The following is a 12,755-nucleotide window of genomic DNA, read 5'->3' on the forward strand; positions in this document are numbered from 1 at the left end:
GTATACAAAATCACAATTTCGTGAAGTACAAGTTTTTGGATTTAACGCAAACTTTTCATTCTGGAGATGACTTGGTGAAGAGAATTTTTTGTGAATCACAATTTCGTGAAGAGAATTTTTGTAAATAGATTTTTTTTTTTTGTTGTGAGTTGTAAAATAATTAATTTTGGTGGAGAATTTTGTGTAAATTAATTTTGGTTATATAATAATTTTTTGGTTGTAGGTTGGTTGTTAAATTTAAAATTAATTTGATAAATTAATTATTGAAATTTAAAAGCGAGAATTTAATAAAGGAGACATAACAACAATTATATATACAAAATTTTCTAAGCTTACCTCATTTTCATCGTCATGTGAGTTAAAAATAATAAAAATACAAAGTCCAAATCCCCAAATGGTCATTTTTGTCTATTGCCCGGCAAAGTCGCGGCGGCAGCGAGTTTCGGATCTGGAATTTATTATCTGAAAAACTTCGAGGTGGAGCTTCGGGCCTGTCTACTTTGGGCGAACGACAGTGAACTGACGGGAAAGGCAGAGCTTCACGGACGATGACCGGCGGACTTGTAGACCTGGGTTTTCGGATGCGAGCCTGGCAGTGAACGGTGACTGGTGGGTCTGGGTTTTCGGATTTGGACGGCGCCAGAAAGATGTGAGTGAGCGGCAGAGGTAGATTAAACGCAACCTAGATGTTTGACTCCGATACCATGTCAGTTTCTGTATTTTATTGATGTCATTGCTGTATTTCAAAGAGGATTACAAGTGTGAATCTATACACAAAGGAGATTACAAAAAGTATAAAATAGGAAAAATATAAGAGAGATTCTAATTGGGTAAATTATGGCACAACACATATGGTAACAGTTTCCATTTCATTCGATGTCTTGTTAGCTTTCTCTTTAATCTACTGTAGTTTAATTGCTTGGGGCATGCTTAGAGATATCATTGTGCTAATGCCCTAACTCCCAAATGAAAAAAAAATCGCATTCTAAGAAGTTGAAATAGCACTGTCTGGAACTCACCAACTCTTTGCCAGTTAACTTCAACGTGGAACTTTCAGGACTAGCAACTGCACCATCTATGCATGAAAAATAGGATAAATGTGGCTGATAAATTATAAATATTATCTACTTGGATCATGGCTGATGTAATGGAAATACTAATAATGGTAATTGGTAACAACTCCAATTGATGTGGATCTATAAACGTCGGTATTGGATGATAACTGTTAGATTCACCAATTCAAATCGGACGAGACATCTATATAGATAAATTGGTAACTTTGATTATCATAACCAGACTTCAGTCAAATATCGGCAGTGATGATTTGTGGTGAAACATACCGTGCTTCTAATTTTTTCTTGTTCATTTATGGTCAAATAGTAAGCCATGACAAAGGAAAAAAAAAATACTGTGCTATCATTTTGAATGTCAAAATTCCTCTATCAACGTCCATTAACTTACTGAACAAAAAGTTCATTGGAGTTGTTTGAATAACAACTATGGTGTTGACTGAAGGTTCTCCGATGCTCAAGTTAGAGGTTGGTAATCGATTTGACATGTATTAGTTGATAGAGAATGTGTGGAGTAGTTATACTATGCCTGATTCATGGTGAGAGAACATTATTTATAAATGCGGGGTGAGTCTAATTTTTGTATTTTCTTTCAAATGCGGAATTTTTTGGCCATTGTTAGGCTATTATTTAAAGAGAAAAGCTTTTTACTATTAATGAAGTAATGGATGGGAGCTCTTCCCCCCCTCCCCCCTTCCCCCAACACCATTAATGTATTTATGCTGAGTTTTATATAAAACTACACAATCTATGATTTTGCAGATAAAGGAAGAATGAGAATAGTAGGTCTGACTGGTGGGATTTCCTCGGGGAAGAGCACTGTGTCCAAACTCTTCAAGGCCCACGACATTCCTATAGTTGATGCTGACCTCATAGCTCGTGTATGTTTGTCTCTTTTTTTATGTGTAATATAGAACAAAAAGGAAAGGATTTCTGGATTTCACCGTTCTTTCTACCCTCATAACTTGTGTAAGTCGGCAACATAATAGATCTTGAATGACATTTGAAATTAATGAAACCATAATAGTCAAACAAATTAGAATGTTAAATAATGTGTCGTGCCTTCACAATTGGATCCTTACTATAGCCTACTTTTCACTATTTGAATGTCTGCAGGATGTGGTAGAGAAAGGAACTGGTGGCTGGAAGAAGGTTGTTTCAGCTTTCGGGGAGGACATTTTACTAGCTAATGGTGAAATTGATAGGCGAAAACTGGGACAAATTGTTTTTGCTGATCCTGCAAAGCGGAAACTTCTAAATCAGTATGAAAAATCAAGCGTTAGATTTCTAGGCCTTTAGCCGTATATGGCTGTGCCATTATTTTTTTTTTTGCTTGTTTCTCTAGCTCTTTGATCATGAAGTTTTCCAATTTTTTAGTTTTATTTATTTATTTATGGGGAAGTAACGCCACTGGTTTTTTTTCTAATGGTTCTCTTTGGTGCGAGACTCGCGTGTGCTTTATAAACAAGCATCAAAGGACCAATCTATTCCTTGGGGATGCTATTTTACTTTGAAAGTCGAGTCCTTTAGTGTTTTATGATCTTTTGGGTTGTAATTGGAGTTGCTGGGTGTTGAAATATGGTGTATTTGCCCTAAGGGTGTTTTAGTCTTTTACTTCTCTCTGCTATTTTAAGATTGTTCTAAGTCTATTTATTTCTGAGTCTGTGGTGCTTTGTAGATGTAATAAATTAATAAGAATTTATCTTTCGTGGTTTTTCCTCCCTTATCTAGGGTTTTCCACGTAAACCTTGTCTTTGTCTTTTCTTCCATTTTTTTCTATATGGTATCAGAGCAAGGTGATGAAGTCCTAGCTGCGATAGAAGAAATTCAATCACCAACACTAGCAAGTGATGGAACTATGGCAGAAGCGACAAATACCACTGCAATTCAGGCTGTCGTTGACCGATATCTTCGATCCATCCTCAACCAAGTGCAGTCACAGTAGCTGATTGGGACCAACCTAGCCGCGCCACACAAGATCTAGCCGTTGTTGGAGCCCTCGTAGCCATGCCGTCGATCGGGATTCCGCCAGTCGCTCAGTTGCACGTTCAAGCAGCCACTTAGTCGATTGGGACTAACCCAGACGTGTCGATCCAACTGGGAATTGCTCCAGCTGTGCAGGCGATTGGAACCAGCTTTGCGCTGATCCCTCAGCCGATTGCGCTAGGCTCCAGCTCTAGCATCGAGCTGTTTGAGCGCCACTTCCGAGCTGGTCCGTCCTCCAACGCTCTTCCAGTCGGAACGCCGCTTCTATCGAGCACTCTCCAAGCGCTATTTCTTCCAGTCGAAGCGTCAGCCCTTCAGCCGTCACACCAGCCTTCTGTCCAGCCTCAGTTTCGAGCCGTTGATCATATGGGGGAAGCTTCCTCCTCGGTTTCATGTGGGCAGAAACATCCTACAACAACCCCCTACATTCCCTATCAGTATGGGTTGATTAGTTATGGTGGCTTAGGATCGATGAGTCTATTCCCGATTGGAGTTCAATAACAATTGGCTGGTCTTTAGCAATAAATTGCAGCGCTTGGAGCTGTTTTTGGGACCACAAATCTCCAAACAAATTCCCACTCAGATTTCTCACCCAGTCTACCTTTGTATATGGACATCCGGTAACTGCTTTCCCTCATTTACCTACTGCAAATATTTTATTTGGATCTGTGGGAAATTTTATAGGGGGTAATCACAGGAGAGAAACTGTATGGCCAGAATTATTTCTCTTGGTCACAATCCGTTAAAATGTCTCTCGAGGGGAGACCTAAGTTCGGGTATTTAACTAGCGAGATATCGAGACCATACCATGGGGACCCTCAAGAGCGTGTTTGAAAGGGAGAAGACTCCTTACTCCGCTCAATGCTGATTAACAACATGGAACCCCAAATCGGAAAACCTTTTCTCTATTCTGCTTCTGCTTGGGATATTTGGGACGCAGTCCAGAAGCTGTATTCTAAAGGCAAAACGCATCACACTTATATACATTACAGAAATAGGTCCTTGAATGCAAACAAAGAACCATGGATGTGACTTTGTACTTCTATAAACTATCTTTATTGTGGCAAGAGATGGATTTGTGTTGAGAAATTGTTTGGAATTGCTCATGTGGCGGAGTTCAATATTCGAAGATTGAGGAAACTGATCGAGTTTATAATTTTCTTGCTGGGTTGAACTCAAAATTGATACTGTTCGCAGTCGAATTCTAGGACAAAGGTCGATACCGTCCCTTATGGAGGCTTGCTTTGAGGTCAGGTTGGAGGAAGATAGGCCGAGTGCTATGAACGGTTCTGTCGTTACAACTGTTGACTCGGCTGCGTTCGGGGTGAAATCATCAGGGTCTGATAATGACAAGCAGAATGGGAAATCTCCGCCAATATGTGAACATTGCAAGAAACCATGGCATACGAAGGATCAATGTTAGAACTGTCTCTTATACACATCTAGATGTGTATAAGAGAGCTGCGTTCGGGGTGAAATCATCAGGGTCTGATAATGACAAGCAGAATGGGAAATCTCCGCCAATATGTGAACATTGCAAGAAACCATGGCATACGAAGGATCAGTGTTAGAAACTACATGATCGACCCCCGAATGACAAACATCGCCCTTCAAATGACAAGTCAAAATCTAGTAGAGCATTCGTGAGTGAGTCTATTGATGTTGCTGCACAGTCTCAGGTGACCAACCCAAGTGACCCAGGTACTGTTGTGGTCAGTGCGATTATCTATTCAGGTACCCCTCAATCTTTTAGTCTTGTTATTGAGGGACAAGAGTAATGGATACTAGATTCAGGAGCGACCAATCACTTAACTGGTTCATTTGATCGACTCCTCTTATATTCTCCAAGTGTTGGAAATGAGAGGATTTGGATTGCAACTGGGTCCTTTGCTCTTGTTGCAGAAGAAAGTCATTTGTCTCCCTTCCATGGATTGATCTTACAGAATGTGTTACACGTGCCAAAGATCTCTTACAATTTGCTGTCTATAAGTAAAATAACTATGGATTTAAGCTGCAGAGTTATTTTCTCACCTGATGTTGTTTCCTTTCAAGACTTGAGCTCGGAATGACGATTGACACTGGCCGACATGATAAAGGTCTTTATTTCCTTTCTAATGATGCTACCACTAGGAGTTGGTCTAGGACTAGTTTATTATCTTCATTTACAATTTTTGAAAAAGATTATTTGTTGTGGCATTTCCGCCTTGGTCATCCAAACATTCAATATATGAAATACTTGTTTCCCTATTCGTTTCATAATGTGGATATTTCTTCATTATCTTGTAATGTCTGTATACGTGCAAAACAACCCAGGGCTTTCTTCCCCTCTCAGCCTTACAAACCTTCCCAACCTTTTCGTCTGGTTCATAGTGATGTTTGGGTCCTTCAAACATCACTACCTTATCCGGTAAGCGCTGGTTTGTCACTTTTATCGATGATCACACCCGTCTTACATGGGTCTTTCTTCTTATTGATAAGTCGGAAATCACATTTGTTTTCCATTAGTTTTATACTATGGTCGAAACACAGTTTAATACGAAGATTGCTATTATTCGAAGTGACAATGGGCGGGAGTTTGTTAATAACACCCTACACGAGTTTTTAACTTCGAAAGGCATCATTCATCATAATTTGTGTGCTTTTATCCCACAACAAAATGGGGTGGCCGAACGAAAAAATTGCCACCTTATTGAGGATGCCCGTTTCCTCATGCTTCCTGCGTCTCTCCCTTGTTATTTATGGGGGGATGTTGTTTTAACTGCTGCACACCTTATTAATCGGATGCCCTCCCGTGTTCTTAAATTCCACACACCCTTTGAGTGTTTCAGAGAGTCTTTCTCATCCACGCGTCTCATCCCAGATGTCCCCCTTCGGGTGCTTGGGTGTATTACCTTTGTTCATAGCCACAGTCCTCACCAAACTAAATTTGCTCATCGTGCTTAGAAATGTGCCTTTGTCAGGTATCTGCTTCACTAGCGGGGTTATAAGTGCTTTCATCTGTCCTCAAGGAAGTACTTTGTCACTATGGATGTTACGTTCCTTGAGGATAAACCCTTTTGTCTCGTTAGTCCTCTGTAGGAGGAGACCACTAGCGAAGAGACTAACTCATCTACATATTCTATTCCTATGGACTTCATTTCTGTGTCTATTCTAGATACAAATGACCCTGTCCTTCCTACTAAACAAGTATCTTGGATAACATACTACAGGAAGAATCTTAGAAAGGAAATAGTGCCTCATGTTGCTCCATTGGAAACTATCCAAGAATCGGAAGTGGTACCAGCTCAAGTTCAAGGTACTTCTGTTTTTTATGATGGTTCTGAACGTGAAAATGATTGCGTTGGAGTGACGTGGGTGAGCATGATTGTGTTGGAGGTGATGTGGGTGAGAATGGTGAGACTAATAAGATTGTCCCAGACAAGGTTGAAACTACAAGTAGTAATGAGTCAACAGGAGATACTCAGGGGAGGGAGGACTTGTCACAAATTGGCAAGTGTGGTCCCCGTTCTTGTACTGATGAGAAGTTAGATAAACCAGGAGATTGCGATGCCACGCTTGATATATCAATTGCACTATGGAAAGGGACTAGGTCATGTACGAGGTACTCTATGCATAGTTTCCTGTCTTACAGTTACTTGCGTCTGGGTTTAAAGCCTTCACTACCAACCTGGATACTGTGACAATACCTACCAATGTGCATATGGTCATGGAAATTCCCGAGTGGAGGTTGCTATTATGGAAGAGATGAAAGCTCTCGAAACAAATGGAACATGGGATCTGGTTGCACTCCTAAAGGCCATAAAATGATTGGGTGCAAGTGGGTGTTCACGATTAAGTATAAGTCTGATGGGACCCTTGATAGGTATTGAAAAATAATGCAGAAATCTGTTGTTGTAAATTAGCCAACTGTTGTTGAAATCCAATGGTCCTGTCATAACCCATTGACTCGACTTGAAACGGAGTAGGCATGAGATGTTTCTGCCTATAGGCCCCTGAAAAGGATGTTTCGCCTGGCATGGAAGAAGCATGAACCGGCTAGACAAAAGACTGGACTGGCGGTTGGCTTGACGAACCGGGCAGAGACGTGGCTGGGTAGGTTGAAGGAGGCAGCGTCGAACCTTGGAAGCTGCCGGGAATTACTGTAGAGTTGGCAGCTGATCCCAGTGTGACGAGGCTTGAACGATCGGCTGATCGGTTGTTGAACCCCCTATCGATGAAGCTTGAACGACTGGGTGAGAAGGAGACCGCCCGATCGGAAGTTGTCCAAGCTGATACTGCTGCATGATCGAAGGGGTGGGGCTGACTGGAATTATTGGTGCTGGTTGGTGCTGTGCGAACGAGAAGCCGACTGGCTGGGGCACGACTGAGGACGAACCAATGCTGGGCGACTGCTTCTGCTCTGAACGGCTGCGGCTGAATCTGCATTGGGCTAAGAAGAGATCGAAGGTAACGATCGATAGCAGCCCTAATTTTAGTATTTTGTGAATTTTTCGCTGGAGTTCCATCTCTTGCTAGGGTTGATGATTGAATTTCTTCTACCCTAGCTAAGGTTTCATCACCTTTCTCTGATATCTTATTGAAAAATAAAGGGTAGAAGAAAGAAAACCAAATCTACGTGGAAAACCCTAGGTCAGGGAGAAAAAACCACGACAGAGAGTTTTATTAATTTTGATACACGCTACACAGTACCCAGGCACAAATATAAATAGCCAAAAATCATAAACCCTAAATTGTAGATACCAAGTAAAAAACCAAAATGCCTTTAGGGCTAAAACAACATTTTTCAACAATAGGTACAAGGCCAGACTAGTTGCTAAAGGATTTACTCAAACATATGAGATTGATTACTCAGATACTTTTTCTCCAGTGGCAAAGTTAAACACAATCCAGGTTCTTCTCTCAGTTGCTGTTAACAAAGATTGACCTCTCCATCAATTTGATGCAAAGAATGCATTCCTGAATGGTGAGTTAGCAGAAGAGGTATATATGAGCCATCCTTCTGGATTTGAAGCACAATTTGATAGTTGGGTTTGTAAACTCAGAAAATCCTTATATGGCTTAAAACAGTCTTTGAGAGCATGGTTCGACAGATTCACCACCTTTGTTAAGTCCCAAGGTTTTGTTCAGGGGCATTCTGATCATACCTTGTTCACAAAGAGATCAGCATCAGGGAAAATGACGGTGTTGATTGTGTTTGTTGATGACATTGGTTTGTCAGGTGACGATGCAACAGAGATTGTCAAATTAAAACGGAAAATGGCAAATGAGTTTGAAATCAAAGATCTTGGTAGTCTGAGATGTTTTCTCGGAATGGAGGTAACGAGATCGAAAGAAAGAATATATGTTTCTCAACGGAAATATACTCTGGATTTGTTGAGGGAAACAGGGATGGCTGGATGTAAACCCATTGATACTCCCGTTGAAGTCAATACCAAGCTGGGAGATTCTGTGGGAGGAGTTCCTGTTAATAAAGAAAGGTATCAGTGTCTCGTAGGAAAATTGATTTACTTATTTCATACCAGACCAGGTATATTTTATATTGTCAGTATGATTAGTTAGTTTATGCAGGCTCCTTACGAGAAGCATACGGAGGCCGTTACTCGAATTCTGAGGTATCTGAAATCTGCTCTGGGAAAAGGCTTAATATTCAGGAAACATGACAAAAGATCCATCGAAGTTTATATTGACTCAGATTGGGCAGGATCTATTACAGATCGAAAATCAACCTCTGGATATTGTACCTTGTGTGGGGTAATCTTGTTACCTGAAAAAGTAAGAAACAAGGGGTAGTTGCTAGAAGTAGTGTTGAGGCAGAATATAGAGTTATGAGTCTAGGAATATGCGAAGAGATATGGTTGAAGAAAGTTTTATCTGATCTTCACTAGAACAGTCATGAACCTATGAAACTTTATTGCGATCATAAGGCAGGTATCAATATTACCAACAATCCATTGCAACATGACAGAACAAAACATGTGGAGATTGACAGATACTTTATTAAAGAAAAACTAGACAACGACAGTATTTGTATTCCTTACATCCCTTCAAGCCAACAGGTTGCTGATGTCCTCACTAAAGGATTGCCAAGACAAAGCTTTGATACTTGTGTTAGCAAGTTGGATCATATTGATATCTATGCCCCAACTTGAGGGGGAGTGTTGAAATATGGTGTATTTGCCTCAAGGGCGTTTTAGTCTTTTACTTCTCTCTCTGCAATTTTAAGGTTCTAAGTCTATTTATTTTTGAGTCTATGGTACTTTATAGATGTAACAAATTAATAAGAATTTATCTATCGTGGTTTTTCCTCCCTGACCTAGGGTTTTCCATGTAAACCTTGTCTTCGTCTTTTCTACTTTTTCTCATTCCTGGAAAATTATGTGGGAGATTTGACTACATCCCCTTTTCGTGATAAAGGGAAGCTTGTGTGGTAAACTTTTTTGTTTTTGTTTTTGTTTCTGTGACTATTTAACGTCTTTGGCTTGTAATATGAATGCTTTTTATGCTCTAAAGGGTTCTTATCTTGGAAATTGTTTCAGAGCACTGTTTACTCCATGCTTCTTTTTTGGATTAAGATTATTTGTATCTCTCCTTAATTTTGGTTGACAACACACACACACGTGCATGCACACATATTTTATAAGAAACAGGGAACTGTGTATTTAAGCACAACTAGAACAGCCTAGAAGCCATGAGACGTCAATCTAAATCGATGAGAAATGTAGGCATTTGTCAAAAAGTTTATTAGGAGCACTTAAATTTGAAGTTGTATTCTATACATGGTCACAAAGTTAACAAAAGGTTCTAATTCAATTTATTTAAGACAATATTGGAGTTACTTTTTTGTATGATCCAAACAAAGGCCCTATTGCACTTGACCATAGGATTCTAGCTTTGTGGTCCTTGAAGCACCATCCTGATGGCTATTAAGAGCCCATCTTACACCTTGTTTGGAGCGAACCAAGCTAGACCATATCATTGACTGATAAAATTCCAAACTAGACCATAACATTGACTAATAAAAATTCCAGATCAGAACAAAAAGGTTAACACATTGGTCATGACTTGGAGAAAGGAACAGATTCGGGTTCCTTCTTTGGTTCTCTTAGGAGGTATTTAGCCTACTTAGTATTTTCCAGATGAAGAATTTGGTTTTTTGGTGCGATGGCCTTTCAAAATCAACTCATGCTGAAAAAAAATCCTATTCAAATGGTGGGCTTTATTACCTGAGCTCACTTGTAAGGAGTCTGAACCTTCTAATGTCCAAACATTTCTTTTTGTCTCGAACCAGGGGAATTAAATTGGAGAAAGGAAGTGAAATCAGCCCATTTTTCGATAGATCAAGGAGGCCTTTTCTCAAGTCAATATTCCAAGCTTTGATGTCTTCGCTCAGCAACTTTGAACAGATGAGACAATTTAGACTTGGCAATAATATGAAGAGAGGGGAAGGAGTCCAAAACCTGATCTCCTTCCTGACAGGTTTGGTCCTTTAAAGGGCAAACACATCTTGATGTACTAGGAAGTGATATCTTTATTGGTTTAAATGAAAAGGGCAAAGACATCGGAAGTTCCTGTTGTCCAACTTGATGCCAACAACTAATTAAGACCCCTTTCATTATCCAGGCTCCCCCCTTTGCTTTTGGCCTGTTTTTATGTGTGCCCTCCCACATTTTTTTTTCTTTTCTTTTTGTACTTTTACACTTCTTAACAGAATTAGCTTTCTCATCATTAAAAAGAACCCTCTTTAATCATCTAAATGCTCCTATGCATTCTGAGATGCTATCGTAGGCTTGTAGCTACACAGGTTTTGTGGAATTGAAATCAATCTCATCAAAGCCCTTTCTTGGGTAATTTGCAAAGACCACTATCCAAAGAAAATTAAAATCTTTCTTTGGGAACTTAAATTAAAATATTTCTTTGGAAGCTTAGTTTGGGTGCAGGCAATAGAACTGACTAGTTACAACGTAGAACTCCTTATATGCGTTTGTCTCCTTCTTGGTTTGTTATCTGAAGTTCAAATGCTGAATCTCCCGATCATCTTTTTATACATTGTCCTTTTGCATCTCAGTTTTGGTGCGCACTCTTTTGAAAGTTTATGGTTGGATTGTGCCATTTCGTACTTCTATCTATGGCATCCTTGCTCCTGTTTTGGTGGGACACCCCTTCTGTAGTTTGTGGAAGACCCTTTGGTTGGCTCTTGTTCGTGCCTTCTTCTGACGACATCTTTGGGGAGAACAAAATGACCATATTTTCAAGGACGCATTCTCTTCTCATGAGCGTTTTATGGATAGGGTTCTTTCTACTATTTTTTGGTGTAAAATAATCATCCTTTTACACTTAATAGCTTATCTTTTTCATTTTCAATCAAACTTTTTTCCTGTAACTTACCATAAGATGTTTGGATCCCCCCCCCCCCGCATATTTTCATTGATCAATGAAATCCTTTCTTCTATTTAAAAAAAAGGATGAATATATAGGTTTGGTATATGAAAGTATTATGCTTATGACCTTAACTGTTTAATTTGAAGAATACTAAAAAATGATTGATTATTGAGGTGCTAATTTGAATCTATTGTCTTCTTATAGATTATTGGCTCCTTACATATCCTCTGGAATCTTGTGGAAGATTGTGAAGTTATGGATGAAAGGTTACAAGGTTATAGTACTCGATATCCCCTTATTATTTGAAGCCAAGATGGATAGATGGACAAAACCAACAATTGTTGTATGGGTGGATCCTGAAACGCAGCTTCAACGACTCGTTGCAAGAGATGGACAGAGCGACGAAGATGCTCAGAGCAGAATAAATGCTCAAATGGCATTGGACCTTAAAAGGGATAAGGCAGACATTGTGATTGACAACACTGGATCTCTCGATGACTTGAACGAACGGTTTCGGGAAGTGCTATCTGAGGTTACAAAACCCTTGTCCTGGACTGAGTTCATGCTTTCCGGACAAGGAGCGTTGTCAACTCTGGTTATTGTCATCATCAGTGTTGTCACTTGCACAAAAATTTACTACAGTGGAGTTTAGGTATTTTCATGGCCATCCTTACCCTTATTTTTGAAAAGAGTTATCTTCCATGACAATCCCATATAATTGCATGATCTGTGTTATTGATCTCCTTCATAGAATAATGTACTAGGAAGTGATATCTTTGTTGGTTTAAATGAAGTTTGTGTATGATACAAGGATAATAAGCACATCTGCAACAGTTGGGTTAAGCTCAAATTTAAAGCCACGCTCAAAAAAGAAAAAAGGTTTTGAGTGAAATTTTTATTGGCTATCTTAGACCAAGTTTATTTTCTTCTACCTCTCTACCTTCCAATCAATCAAGTGTTAATCTATCTTAAATAAAAGAGTTGAATGCTTAGTCAAAATCTAAAAAGAAGTTTTTAAAACCTTATTTTTTATCTTTTATTTACTTTTCAAATGTTGACTTGATTTTTGAAAAGATTAGTAGGAAATAGATCATAGATCAAGAAATTTAGAGGTGCAGTTGATGTATTTAGAGTAAATTTTAATAACTAAAAACTAAAGACAAAGGTTCATTTGGTAACGATTTGGTTTTTGAGTTTTTGTTTTTGAAAATTAAGTTTGTAGACACTATTTCTACTTTCACTTTTTATCAATGGTTTAAAAAGTCAAATCAAATTTTAAAAATTAAAATTTTAAAAATTAAAAAAAGTAGGTTCCATTTG

General features: G+C 39.1%; 1 protein-coding gene across 3 annotated transcripts; it reads left to right on the plus strand.

Annotated features, from left to right (window-relative positions):
- The first annotated feature begins 357 nt into the window (after nt 1-357).
- On the plus strand, nt 358-12,351 carry LOC120091015 (dephospho-CoA kinase). Of its 3 annotated transcripts, none has more exons than XM_039048799.1 (4): nt 358-706; nt 1,833-1,951; nt 2,187-2,332; nt 11,640-12,351. In XM_039048799.1, exons 2-4 carry the CDS (start codon nt 1,844-1,846, stop codon nt 12,085-12,087), a joined length of 702 nt encoding a protein of 233 aa, XP_038904727.1. In that variant the 5' UTR covers nt 358-706; nt 1,833-1,843; the 3' UTR covers nt 12,088-12,351. The 3 variants fall into 3 exon arrangements, with proteins under 3 accessions (XP_038904727.1, XP_038904724.1, XP_038904726.1); XM_039048796.1 differs by having other exon boundaries at nt 358-666; XM_039048798.1 differs by having other exon boundaries at nt 358-649.
- Nucleotides 12,352-12,755: the final 404 nt, after the last annotated feature.

Source organism: Benincasa hispida, chromosome 11 (genome assembly GCF_009727055.1).
Source record: "Benincasa hispida cultivar B227 chromosome 11, ASM972705v1, whole genome shotgun sequence".
NCBI classification, from domain to species: domain Eukaryota; kingdom Viridiplantae; phylum Streptophyta; class Magnoliopsida; order Cucurbitales; family Cucurbitaceae; genus Benincasa; species Benincasa hispida.